Source organism: Lolium rigidum, chromosome 3 (assembly GCF_022539505.1).
Source record: "Lolium rigidum isolate FL_2022 chromosome 3, APGP_CSIRO_Lrig_0.1, whole genome shotgun sequence".
Lineage (NCBI taxonomy): Eukaryota > Viridiplantae > Streptophyta > Magnoliopsida > Poales > Poaceae > Lolium > Lolium rigidum.
Genome location: NC_061510.1, coordinates 272303892 through 272316280, shown reverse-complemented (window position 1 = coordinate 272316280; position 12389 = coordinate 272303892). Strand labels below are relative to the sequence as shown.

The 12389-nt window shown below is 47.3% G+C and overlaps 1 protein-coding gene across 1 annotated transcript; it reads right to left on the bottom strand.

Annotated features, from left to right (window-relative positions):
- Window positions 1–6801: 6801 nt before the first annotated feature.
- On the bottom strand, window positions 6802–8938 carry LOC124699503 (LOB domain-containing protein 39-like). The gene is made up of 2 exons (XM_047231799.1): window positions 8468–8938; window positions 6802–7580 (listed from the first exon to the last, which is right to left on the bottom strand). Exons 1-2 carry the CDS (start codon window positions 8649–8651, stop codon window positions 7066–7068), a joined length of 699 nt encoding a protein of 232 aa, XP_047087755.1. The 5' UTR covers window positions 8652–8938; the 3' UTR covers window positions 6802–7065.
- Window positions 8939–12389: the final 3451 nt, after the last annotated feature.

Genomic DNA, 12389 nt, shown 5'->3' with positions numbered 1-12389 from the left:
CGGCCCGCAAACTTAATGGGCCGGCCCGCTTAAGACGTGGCAGGCCTCGTGTGGGCCTACCATCTACCACGGGGTTTCGGCCGGTTAACGCCGTTAAGTGCCAGTTAACGGCGTCTGCCACGTGTCAGTTTGCATGACGTCAGCAGTCAACGGGCTCCCGGAAACACTTGGGCAACGGTCCGATTTTCCGTGGCGGAAGGGCGCCCAAGCGCGACGGACCGAAAAAATCGTCGTAGGACTTTGCTTGACGCAGTTTCGACAACAGAACCCATATCGTCGGGTTAGGCCCATAGGCGACGAAAAATACCCCTTAGCGGACGATTTTGAGACGTTGTCTATCAGAACTTTTCTTGTAGTGTATGTGGTTCATCTCTCTCCTATGTACTTCAATACAATAATCTCATGAGCTGCCTTACATGATTGAGATTCATATGATGATGCTTGTAATCTAGATGTCATTATGCTAGTCAAGTGAGTTTTACCTATGTGATCTCCGGAGACTCCTTGTCCCACGTGTGTAAAGGTGACGAGTGTGTGCACCGTGTGGGTCTCTTAGGCTATATTTCACGAGAATACTTATTCATCGTTGAATGGCATAGTGAGGTGCTTATTTATATCTCTTTATGATTGCAATGTGTTTGTATCACAATTTATCTATGTGCTACTCTAGCAATGTTATTAAAGTAGTTTTATTCCTCCTGCATGTGTGCAAAGGTGACAGGGTGTGCACCGTGTTAGTACTTGGTTTATGCTATGATCATGATCTCTTGTAGATTGCGAAGTTAACTATTGCTATGATAATATTGATGTGATCTATTCCTCCTACATATGCATGAAGGTGACAAGTGTGCATGCTATGTTAGTACTTGGTTTAGTCTTTTGATCTATCTTACACTAAAGGTTACTAAAATATGAGCATTATTGTGGAGCTTGTTAACTCCGGCATTGAGGGTTCGTGTAATCCTACGCAATGTGTTCATCATCCAACAAGAGTGTAGAGTATGCATCTATCTATTCTGTTATGTGATCAATGTTGAGAGTGTCCACTAGTGAAAGTCTAATCCCTAGGCCTTGTTCCTAAATACTGCTATCGTTGTTTGTTTACTATTTTACTGCGTTACTACTGATGCGTTACTACTGCTTGTTTACTGTCCTAGGCAAAGCACTTTTCTGGTGCCGTTGCCACTACTTATTCATACCACCTGTATTTCACTATCTCTTCGCCGAACTAGTGCACCTATTAGGTGTGTTGGGGACACAAGAGACTTCTTGCTTTGTGGTTGCAGGGTTGCATGAGAGGGATATCTTTGACCTCTTCCTCCCCGAGATCGATAAACCTTGGGTGATCCACTTAAGGGAAACTTGCTGCTGTTCTACAAACCTCTGCTCTTGGAGGCCCAACACTGTCTACAAGAATAGAAGCTCCCGTAGACATCAGTCACCTTCGCCTCGGATCCCGTGTCCTCCTCCGCCACCACGCCGCCAAAGTCCAGTCGGAAACACTAGACCCCATGGCCTGGTGGAATCAATATCCGCGAGAACGTGGTACATCAGAGGAATCGGAAAACGGAGCGCACGCCGGAACCTCGTCGAAGCCGGAACGAAGGACGCGAGGAGGATCGACCGCCATCACGGAGAAGGTAGCCACTGAAGCCGGAGTCAGCAGCAGGAAGGGCGCGATGAATCTCAAGGTTGAAGCAAAAGGTCCCACAGGCCCCCTCGCAGATCTCCCTCCCCACCACCTAGTGGAGGAGGTGGAGGCGGAGGCGGAGGCCGAAGATCTCGCTCTCGTTCAATATCCCCCTGCAGTGGCCCGCGTGACGCAAGGGAATGTCTCAACGAATACAGATCTGAATACATTGACGCAAAATGCTTTGGCAGGATGATCCGGGAGGAACCAACGCCAAGAGGCATGAACCTTAAGCTACCCGGAAATCTGAAGCACTACGATGGCAGCGAAAGGCCCGATACCTGGATCGAGGACTATTTCAATGCAGTCAACTTCGCCGGAGGGAACCAGAAAATAGCCTGCCGCATGTTCCAGCTGTACCTTATTGGTCCAGCTCGTACCTGGCTCAGCGACCTCCCGGAGAACTCCATATTTTGTTCGATCTGAAGATCGCCTTCGAGAAGCACTTCGGAGGCACCTACAAGAGACCTGCCACAACAAGCGAAAAAAGAATGATCAAGGCACGCTGAGCTTGGGTTTAAGCAAGACAATTATGTGTTGTTTTGTGACAACTAAAGTACCATCCACCTAAGAAAAAAAAATGCGAGTTTTCATTCGAGGTCGAAGCACATTGAGGTTCCTATCATTAGATTCGAGATGTGCGGAATTCCAAGCAAATGCAGATTGAGAAGATGCACACATATGACAATGGGGCTGATATGTTGACCAAGGTGCTGAAAAGAAGAAAGATCAAGGCACGCTGTCGGCACAGCGGCATGGCTGCTGGTAGGCAGTGAGACCCAACATGATGTTGGGAGGAGGAGTTTTTTGGGCCATGTCCCTTCACATGGAGGTGTTTTATCATCCCAACATCAGCTCGGGAAGTCTAACACGTATCAACCGTTGATCAAAACTCGCATCCAACGGTTGTGCTGCTTCCTTGAGAGGTAGATAAGGAGAAGAGTCCAGCCACCCTTGGTTCCTATGTGTGTGAGAGAGACAGAGCAAGAAGCAAGCCAAAACGTGGCTGCTACTGTGACAGGGTGAGAGGACACAGTAGAAGACCACAACAAAGTGAGAAGAGATGAGGAAGAAGTAGAGGTGAATTTTATCTAGATTTCTAATATATTACCTCGTTGTCTTCAAGCATGTGTTTGGAGGCTGAAATGTTCTTGGATCGGATCCAAACTTGGTGAGCTTGTTCCTTACTTGAGTACCCCGATCATATTTGCTGGTTTGAGATTTGGGTTAGTAGAGAATCCAATTGAGAGGTGTTAAGTTAGTTCGGACTGTTGCAGTTTCAGCATAGAGCAGTTTTGGGAGACGAACAGTTTGGGCAGGCAAACGGTGTTCGACTGAGATTTTTTTTGTTCAGTATGTTGAGAACTCATATGACAGCTTGTTTACCGTATTTTGTGCTGATTGGATATGCAGTTTAAGAGTAGTTTGGTGATTACCGAAGAGGAAAAAACTAGGATATCTTTGCCTTTGTTGTATCTTGCCTCTTGTGATTTTTGTTGTTATTGTTGTTGTTGCCGGTGGGCAACAAGGAGAAGTGTGTTGTAATCTCTAGATATTTTAGAGAAGACTTTGCATCCAGGTTGCTCATAGTGAATATTGTGTGGACCGGTTGGTCCACGCCCGTGGTTTTTTCCTCCTCACTGTGGGAGGTTTTCCACGTAAATCATTGTATCACTTGTGCATATTTGTTTTTCCGCTGCATATCTAGTAGTTGAAGCTATCCTCGAAAGTTTACTATTTTACACAGGAATAGTGGAGCCGTGAGGTTGTCTATCATCCTCTCCGTGTGTCCTGCTCGTGCCCTAACACCATTAACACATAAAAATGCTTTGTACGACTTAAATTGAACCAAATCGGGGTTTAATTGTCTAGTAATACGAATGAAACAACCACCAAACTAGATGTACCTCCAACTCACTAAGGACGCGCCAACCAATCATGCACCACTGATTAGGAGTGTAAATGGGTAGTACCAGATCATAGTTTGGTTGTACGTAGATTGTTTACAATATTGTTCTGAGATTCGGAGCGCTGAATAATAATTGAATGTGGATCGTGGCTATGGATTAGAATAGAAGCGAAGTATACTCGGTACATAAACTTAAATAATCAGATAAACGATTCTCACTATAGATTTATACTTCTAGCAAAACTTCATAGGGATATAAGGGCATCTCCAACCGGGCGACCCATCCCGCGCCCGCGCGTCCGGATGGGTCGAAACGGACAAAAACGCGGCCCAGCGCGCGGACCCATCCCTAAAACGGATGGCCGCGGCGTCCGGGACGACCCAAACCCGGCCCAAATCTTGGCTGGGTTTGCGTGGCACGCGGACGCGAAAGGCTGGTCGCTCGCGTCCTCCCCTTGTCCGCCCTGGCCCGCCTGTCTGCCACCGAAAACACAAGGCCGCCGCACACATCTCCCCACCCGCTCCGCCGCCACCCACGGACCGGCGATTTCGGAGCGCGTCGACGCCGGCCATCATCGTCGAGACGCCGGCAAGCGGGCGGAAGCATAGGTCGAGGTCCCGCGCTGCTTTCGCCGCGTCGTAGCGAAGTCGGAGGACGCCGGCGCCGGCGTTGTTGTCCTCTCACCGTCGCGACACCTCCCGCCGTTCGCAGCTGCGCCGTTTCCGCCGGAGGTGAGCCCTCCTGCACCGTGTTTCCGGACCGCAAGTCGGCTGAGACGGCCATGGCTGCGGGTCCCTAGAGAAGCATTTGGATCGCCTCCGCTGCGAGGTGTTCGTTCAAAAGCTCGAACTAATATGTGTCCCTTTTCAGATCATGGTGGACAGCGACGACGAGTACTACTTCAAGAACTTCATCGACACGTCGTCGAAGAGGAGTCCGACGACGAATTTTTCACGGATGCTGCGGTGCTCATCCACGAGCACATTGTCTCGCAGATCCCCGTGTTCGGGGGTCGTTGCCGGGGCGCGCGGCCGCCTTGGACCGCAAAAGAGAACGCGGCCACGACCAGCTCTACAACGACTACTTCCAACCCAATCCATTGTTCGTGCCGCACTTGTTTCGCCGTCGTTTTCGGATGAACAGGCCGCTGTTCCGCCGGATAATGGATGGCGTCAAGATCTACGACGACTACTTACGTGCGAAAGTGGATGCACTTGGCAAGGTAGGCCTCTCTTCGTACCGAGAAATGCACGGCAGCGATTAGGATGCTCGCATATGGCGTTGCCGGTGATTTCGTAGATGAGTACACGCGCATGAGTGAGTCAACCGGCCTGGAATCGATGTACAGGTTCTGCGGAGCGGTGATCGGTTCGTTCGGAGAACGGTACCTCCGGCAACCAAATGCAGAGGACACGGCTCGTGCTGTTGTCGATCAACGCTTCCGGGGGGTTACTGGGATGCTTGGCAGCATAGACTGCATGGATTGGGAGTGGAAGAACTGCCCCTTTGGTTGGCAGGGGTCATACAGCGGCCATTCGAGGGGTGCACGGTCATTCTTGAAGCTGTTGCTTCCCATGACACATGGATTTGGCACTCATTCTTCGGAATGGCTGGCTCGCACAATGACATCAATGTCTTGCGGCGCTCTCCGGTGTTTGATAGGCTAGCGTACGGTCGGTCCCCCGATGTGGATTTTGAGATCAATGGCCACCACTACACCAAGGGGTACTACCTTGCTGATGGTATCTATCCACCTTGGGCTACACTCGTGAAGACAATCCGAAACCCCAGCTCGGAAGCAGGAGGCAAGGTTTGCCAAAGAGCGAGGAGGCAGCCCGGAAAGATGTCGAGCGGGCGTTTGGCATCCTCCAAGCTCGTTGGGCTATCGTCGGACACCCTGCCGAGCCCGGGATGTGCAAACTCTGTGGGAGGTGATGACCGCTTGTGTAATCATGCATAACATGATTGTTGAGGTAGAGCGGGATGATTCACTCTTTGATAATGAATGGGACGGCCAAGGAGAGTTGGTTACTCCTCAACGTGCTCCGGCATCATTTCAGGACATTCTTCATGCGCACCATGAAATTCGAGATCTAGCTGTACACAACCAGCTTCGGGCTGATTTGGTCGAGCACATGTGGCAGCATGTAGGCAACAATGCTGCAAACAACAATGATGAAGGAGCCTAGAGCATTTTGTATCGTTTCTTCATTTTATTTGAATAATACTTTATCCTTGATTACATGGACTATGTAATGTATAATACATTTAGAGCATTTCAACTATTTTATATATTTTTTCTATAATTTATTTTGCGTTTTTCTAGTGATTTTACAAGAAAAACATACCATGGGGCGCCGCGACCCAAATCGGCGCGTTGGGCGCAGCGCGCGACCCAAACGGACGCGCGGACGCGGGGCACCGTCCGCGCGTCCGCTCGGGCACGCAAACGGCCCAAAACGGACGGCCCAGCGCGTCCGTTTGGGTCGCCCGGTTGGAGATGCCCTAACCCTCCAACCTTGCAGAAATCACTGAGTCCAAAAATAGAGACACAATTAAGACTAAACCCGAAGAATTCACAAGATAATATGAACATAGTTTTGTGTAGCTGGGCCACCAGTCCATTAGTTGTAGAATTCAGAGGCAGGCATGAACTGGACATTTCACTAACTATTAGTTGGGCCAAATTACAATTGAATTATTAGTTGATGAGAATCAGATAATCCCATGCATTTGGAAACATCCGAATAATTGTTACTCCCTCCGTTCCTTTCTATAGTGTCTATAGATTTTTGGTATTTGTTTCAGAATATAAGGTTATAGCTTAGCTTTTTTTCAATTACCCCCTCCCCGTTCAGCTCCCAAATCGTTCATATCCCAAATTTATTAGGTAAGTTAGGAAGATATGAATTTCCCAAATTTACGTTGATCTCAAATCGTTTAGCTAGGGGTCTTGTGTAAAAAATACTCTTGTGCTAATTTTCGTGCCAAAAAACTATAGGCACTATAGAATGGAACAGAGGGAGTACTAGTTTTCGCATAACCTCATGCTAGCTATTTGTTATTCCACGGTGTCGGGCGCCATTTCAGAATTGGGAATCATCTCTAAAACCTGATACGAATTTTTTGAAGTCAATCCGTAGGTGCGAAAATTACAGTGTCAGTTAAAAAAAAAAAAACCTATCTGCACTTCACGACATGTAGGTGTGAGCATAACACCAAATAGGTGTTATATGTGTCACTACGGATCACTCAGTTTTTGTTGATCCAACAGAACATTGCAGCGCTAGTCAACAACTTGTGAACATTGACCGATCATTGCAAAATCAAGCTACACGTCCGTCCCAAAAAGCTTCATCATTAATAAACTGACACCGATGCAACTAGTTAATCCCCACCCCACCCCAGACGAACCTGAACCCTGCGCTGACTCGATCTGCACAATTACAGTTTACAATCAGTGTCTCAGCTGAAGAGGTTCAGCAGCGCAGGGGCCCCAGCCTCCGCGTCGCCGCTGGCTTCCTGCTCGCAGCACGTCGTGGTTGAGTACTCGTCCGACGCGCCTCCGCCGCCGCACCGCCTCTCGCCGCCTAGGGGCGACACGGGAGTCAGGCATAGGTCCAGCTCGCAGGACTGCAGCATCGGCGGCATGAGGTTTATCTGCTGCTGCTGTGCCACGCCCACGCCGCAGTTGTTCTTGCTCCGCTTCCTGGAGGGCGCGGAGGAGGAGTTTTCCGGCGAGGAGTGAAGCGAGGAGGAGCTGCCGGTGTTGGTGCCGACGTTGCCGTAGAGGCCGGCCATGTCGCGGTCGGTGAAGGCGGCCGGCACGGCGGAGAGCGCGCGCAGGGACTCGCCTCGTAGCACGGCGTCCGCCGCCGCCTGGCAGAGGTCCCAGTTGCTCGTCCACATGAGCCCGATGGCGCCGCTCACCGGGTTGATCGTCCGACCGCACGCCTCGTACAGAAGCGACCGGAACAAGGCTGCAATATCCATCAGAAACACGACACGTTAATCACTCAATTACATCTGTATAAACCTTTGCAACTAATTATTTAATTTGATTAATTTTAATCATGTTTAGAAGTTTCAATACAAAATGGCTAAATGACACTTACTTACGCGAGTATACTGACAGTAGTAGGAATGCATGGGCTAGAATGGACTATTCAGCAACGAAGGGGCAAAAAGATATTAATTGACCTCTCGACAAAGGTCGGGAGGCAATCGTCATGATTAATTAGCATATCTCTTACACAACATAACTTTAGTTAATTAAACGAAAGTGTGTGTTTGGCAAAGTGCAATTGGGAGTGGCCAGAAGATTCTCCTGTCCCATGGGTACGTCGGAAGGCCGCATACCGTCCAAAAGAATGATTAAAATAATCCCTAATGATATTTTATGTTCTTAACACTGTCGGCATAGATAGGTTTTGTCTAGCTAGCTAGCTAAGCGGCTAGTCAGCCAGTGTAATCCGGTAAGGTAACATTGTTCAGCTAGACAAAACCAAGGTGAGTGCTTAGTGTAGTTTTTAACTTTTCTTACAGTTGGCCTCACGCTAGCTTAATTACTGATCGGATAAGTGGATAACCACAAACTGTGTACAGCTAGCTAGGTTAGCTAGCACAGGTAAGGTAAGATAAGATGTGTACTAAACTAGTCGTTACTGTGATGAACAACGACGGCCGGCCGGCGCCCCTCGGATAGCCTGAAGAGGTGCCTTCACATTCTTGACAGCCTATCTGCCGGCCGTTCCAAATATCCGGAGAGAGGGACGATCGCATGCTTAAAACAAAAGCTAGCTAGCAAGGTGGCGTAGGTAGCATATTATGCAGGTTTAATTATTGTATGTCTGTAAGGACGACGAACCTTGGCGGTGGTGCAGCGGGACGGCGGCGAGGGAGGCGACGAGGCCGGCGCGGCCGAAGAACTTGGCGACGAAGACGGTGGCGTTGGCCTGCGGCTGCGCGCCGTCGATCCACTCGATGCTGGGCCGCAGCACGCAGGCGTCGCTGCACCCCTTGCGCAGCACGCGGCAACCGTTGCAGCTCATCCTCTTCCGATCAACTCAGTCCAACCTCAAATCGATCGGTGGATCCTATATGTATATATAGGTCGACGTTCGCCGGCGCGTGCGTGCGCGGGTGGTCGGAGCTGAGCTGAGCCTGCCGTGTGGGTCGAGCTGGTGGCTGAACTTTGCTGGACGTCGTCGGGCGATGTGCGGCAGAGATCGAGGTAGAGTAGCTAGCGGAGGAGAGCGGAGGCGGCCGGGGAGCTTATATATAGAGGTGGAGTAGACGAGGGGGTGAGCTAGTGCAAATATTATGTGCCGGCAAGTGGCTGGGGTCCAAGAAGAGAAATATTTGGTATGTATTGGCCATTGGGGTTCCAATGACATTGGGCGGTTGGCGACTCCGGGTTGCCGCGATAGCCATGGTCCGCATTAGTCTTGCTTCCCCAGGATCTTCTACGCCCCATTCTCTTGTACCCTAGTATGAAATTCAAGAACAAACTGTACACTATACTTAACACTATTTGTTAACGGTGTAAGGTCTATTTCGGGATTATTTCCTAGGGTCATAATAAAATTTGGATAAAGTTATACTTTTTGAAGTGTAATTTTCAGAAGTTATAATTGGGTCACGTGAACTTTTATGTAGTACTAGCAACCCTCTCGCAATGTATATTTCATGACCAAACACTCTTATTATAGCATATGTATTAAAAACCATATCTCTAAAGTTACCACCACCACGTTATAGGCAAAAAAAGGGGGCTCTAGGCATGGATAAATGCAAGCAAAAAACCGATTGAGTGGTACTCCCTCTGTTCGGGGTTATAAGGTCTGAGTGTCAATTTGATAAGATCAAGAAAGCCCATAACTCACCTCATTAATTACTACATGCATAAATAGTTTTATACACATGAGAGAAGAGAGAGGAAATAGGACATGCATTGGGCGAAAGAGAACACTAAATGAGATAGATCTTATAATTCCTAACAGTTTTAAAAGATCTGGGGCTTTGTAATCCCAAATAGAGGGAGTAACTAGTTTGGGTTGATTAGTAAAATAGTTATGCTAGAAGCATGCAATTATAAGGATCGAATTAAATTGGGACCGTAGATGAAATTTGCAGATGTCTTGGATAAATAGTAGCACACCCAACTAGTGTTTTTTGAGCATTGGAATTTCGTAGAGCTCTTTACGTAATCCTTCAACTATTAAGATCCGTTTGTACGAAAATTCGACAACCAACACTTGAATTTGGACCGTGAAAGATATGCTCTATATAATCTGATAGAGAAAGTACATTATTAAGTGAATCAAAAAAACGAGCTCGTAAATTGTGTGACGATCAATGGTAGACTTTCTTGTCGTCCTCTTCCAAACACAAGTCTATGAAAAAACGTAAAAACTTGAAAATATACCGAATAGAAATGTCAGTGCGTGTATAATCGTACTAAAAGATCAAGAAAACACGGGAAAGAAGAACCCTTTGGAATGTACTAAGCTCAAAGGGAGAAGGGAGGAGAGAAAGACACATGATGCATGCGAACTTTTGGAGCATGGATATAAATTTGATGATTCCGTGTACTTAATTTTGAGAAAAATCGAACAAAATGAAAAAAAAAACATTATGCTCCCTTCGGTTCATAAGTGTCGTTGATTTTGCGAGTCATTAATTTTTTCCATCTTGTGGAGGTGAAGTTGAGTGAATGGGCTGCTTTCATCAACAATTTCCTCTTGCTCTTGCCATTAATTCCAGGATGCCGTGTGCTCATTCTCAGTTTTGCCGGAACATCAGTTTGCGCCGGTTACGATGTGAGACCACATTTTGTCCACATAAACCGCATTGTATGCGTTTCTGCCTGCACCAAAACGCATGGCTGGGTGGAGGCAGAGAATCCTACCACCAGTGGAGTTGAACGCTGGTGTGTGATTAATTTAAGCCATGGAAGGGAGCTTATGGATAGGAACAAAGGTAGCTAGCGGAGGCAAAGCGGGAAGAAAGAAAGAAAGCTGGAGTAATGAAAGCAACGTCCGGGGGCCCCGGGGCCGGCGGGTGGCCGTCGTGAACTGCCTCGGCTGGCTCCGGCCTTTCGCTGCCGCCAAGGGCCGAGGTCGCCGCTACGCTCCGACCACCACCTCCTCCAACATCTCCGGCTCCAGCTGCATGCCTGGCCTGGCCCTTCGAACTGATTCACCCGTACATTCCCTCCTCCCTCCCGGATCGTTGGCTCCTCTCGCGTATCTGGCGCAGGTGCAACTAGCTGCTAGTTTATGATAATCTATTGCATAGGCTTTTCCTTTCGGCTGCCCATTTTCTTGTGTGATAGTAGTACAAGTGGTGGGGGCATATCTTAATTCGAATGCCTTTAGTTTGGAGTAGTGGCAGCGACATGCCTTGTTTTTTCTCGTCAAGGTAATTGCGCAAACCACCAACAACTTATGCTTATAGTTGCGCTCTAACTACATATTTTACATGTTTTCTTATGGATCAGCAAGTATTGTGTGTAATAGGTTGTACACAAGTCCAAATCTCAGCTTAAGTTGATTAGCAGCAGGGGCCATGAGTCAGTGATTCAGTTGGTTGAAGAAGTAATTAACAAATTTTCATCAAATCTTGGTTAAATCTGTAAACGCTGTCAAATGGTCGATCCAAATTATTCTACACTTTGATAGATTAGTGGAATGTTTTATAATTTGTCACACTTTTCTCCGATCCTCTATTATTTACCACATGACCACCACATGTGAGTGGCAAATAATAGAGGTGTAAAACAAAGTATGGCAAATTATAAAATACATGTATATTTTCAGTTGGTGATATGTGGACCTGCAATGGAAAATACCACTTGCTAGTGGGTCCTAGTTGGTAGATACCTTGCTAGTCAACTAAATTTTAAATTTATACCTTTGTTCATTTTGTTAGACAAATAGTTTTCAGTATGTAAAGAACATATAAAGTTAGGATATGGTGTTTGGACTCATAGGTCTAGATGCACCTATGATTAAAAAAATGTCTTTCCAAATTTCAAACAATTTAAGATAATCTCGTGCTTACATCCAGACATTTTATGTTTGTACAAAAAGTTATATTAACTTGCAATGGAAAATACCACTTACTGGTGGTGCTAGTAAAGTAAATTTATAATTTTAGACCTATATGCAGTTCGTCATATAAATAGTTTCTAGTATGTAAAAAACAGATAAAGTGAGGATATGGTGTTTGGGCTAGTAGCTAGGTCTAGATGCATCCATTGTAAAAAAAATGCATTTAAAATTTTGGACTATTTTTCATGAAATTTGTGTGTTAACATAGAATGCCTGAATTTACACCCGAATTTGAATCAAGAATTTTTAAACACTTTAAGATACTCAGGAGTATGTTTTTAGGCAGTGACTGCATTCTACACATATGAGCTAAAATAGATGTCAGGATAAAGTGTGTACGGTCATCTCCAATGGACCGACCCAAAATGGATATCAAAAGTAACCGCGAGCGTCCGTTTGCGTCGGCCCGCAAACACTAAATCGTTTGTATAGGGCCTCCGCGTCCGTTTGCCTCGGGGGTAGGACTAGCGGGCCGATGTATTTTTTTCCTTGACGGCATTAAGGTCGGTAATGGCGGTTTAATGTCTCGTCGAGGCATGCTGTCGATTACCGGTTCCCGCGCAGGGGTCGGTGGTTCTCGCGCGTGGCCAATAGATTAGCGCGTTTTTGGCGCCGTTTCGCGCGCACAGGAAGCGGCTTGCGCGCGATCGGTGTTTCCCGTCCCACCGTGCTTAT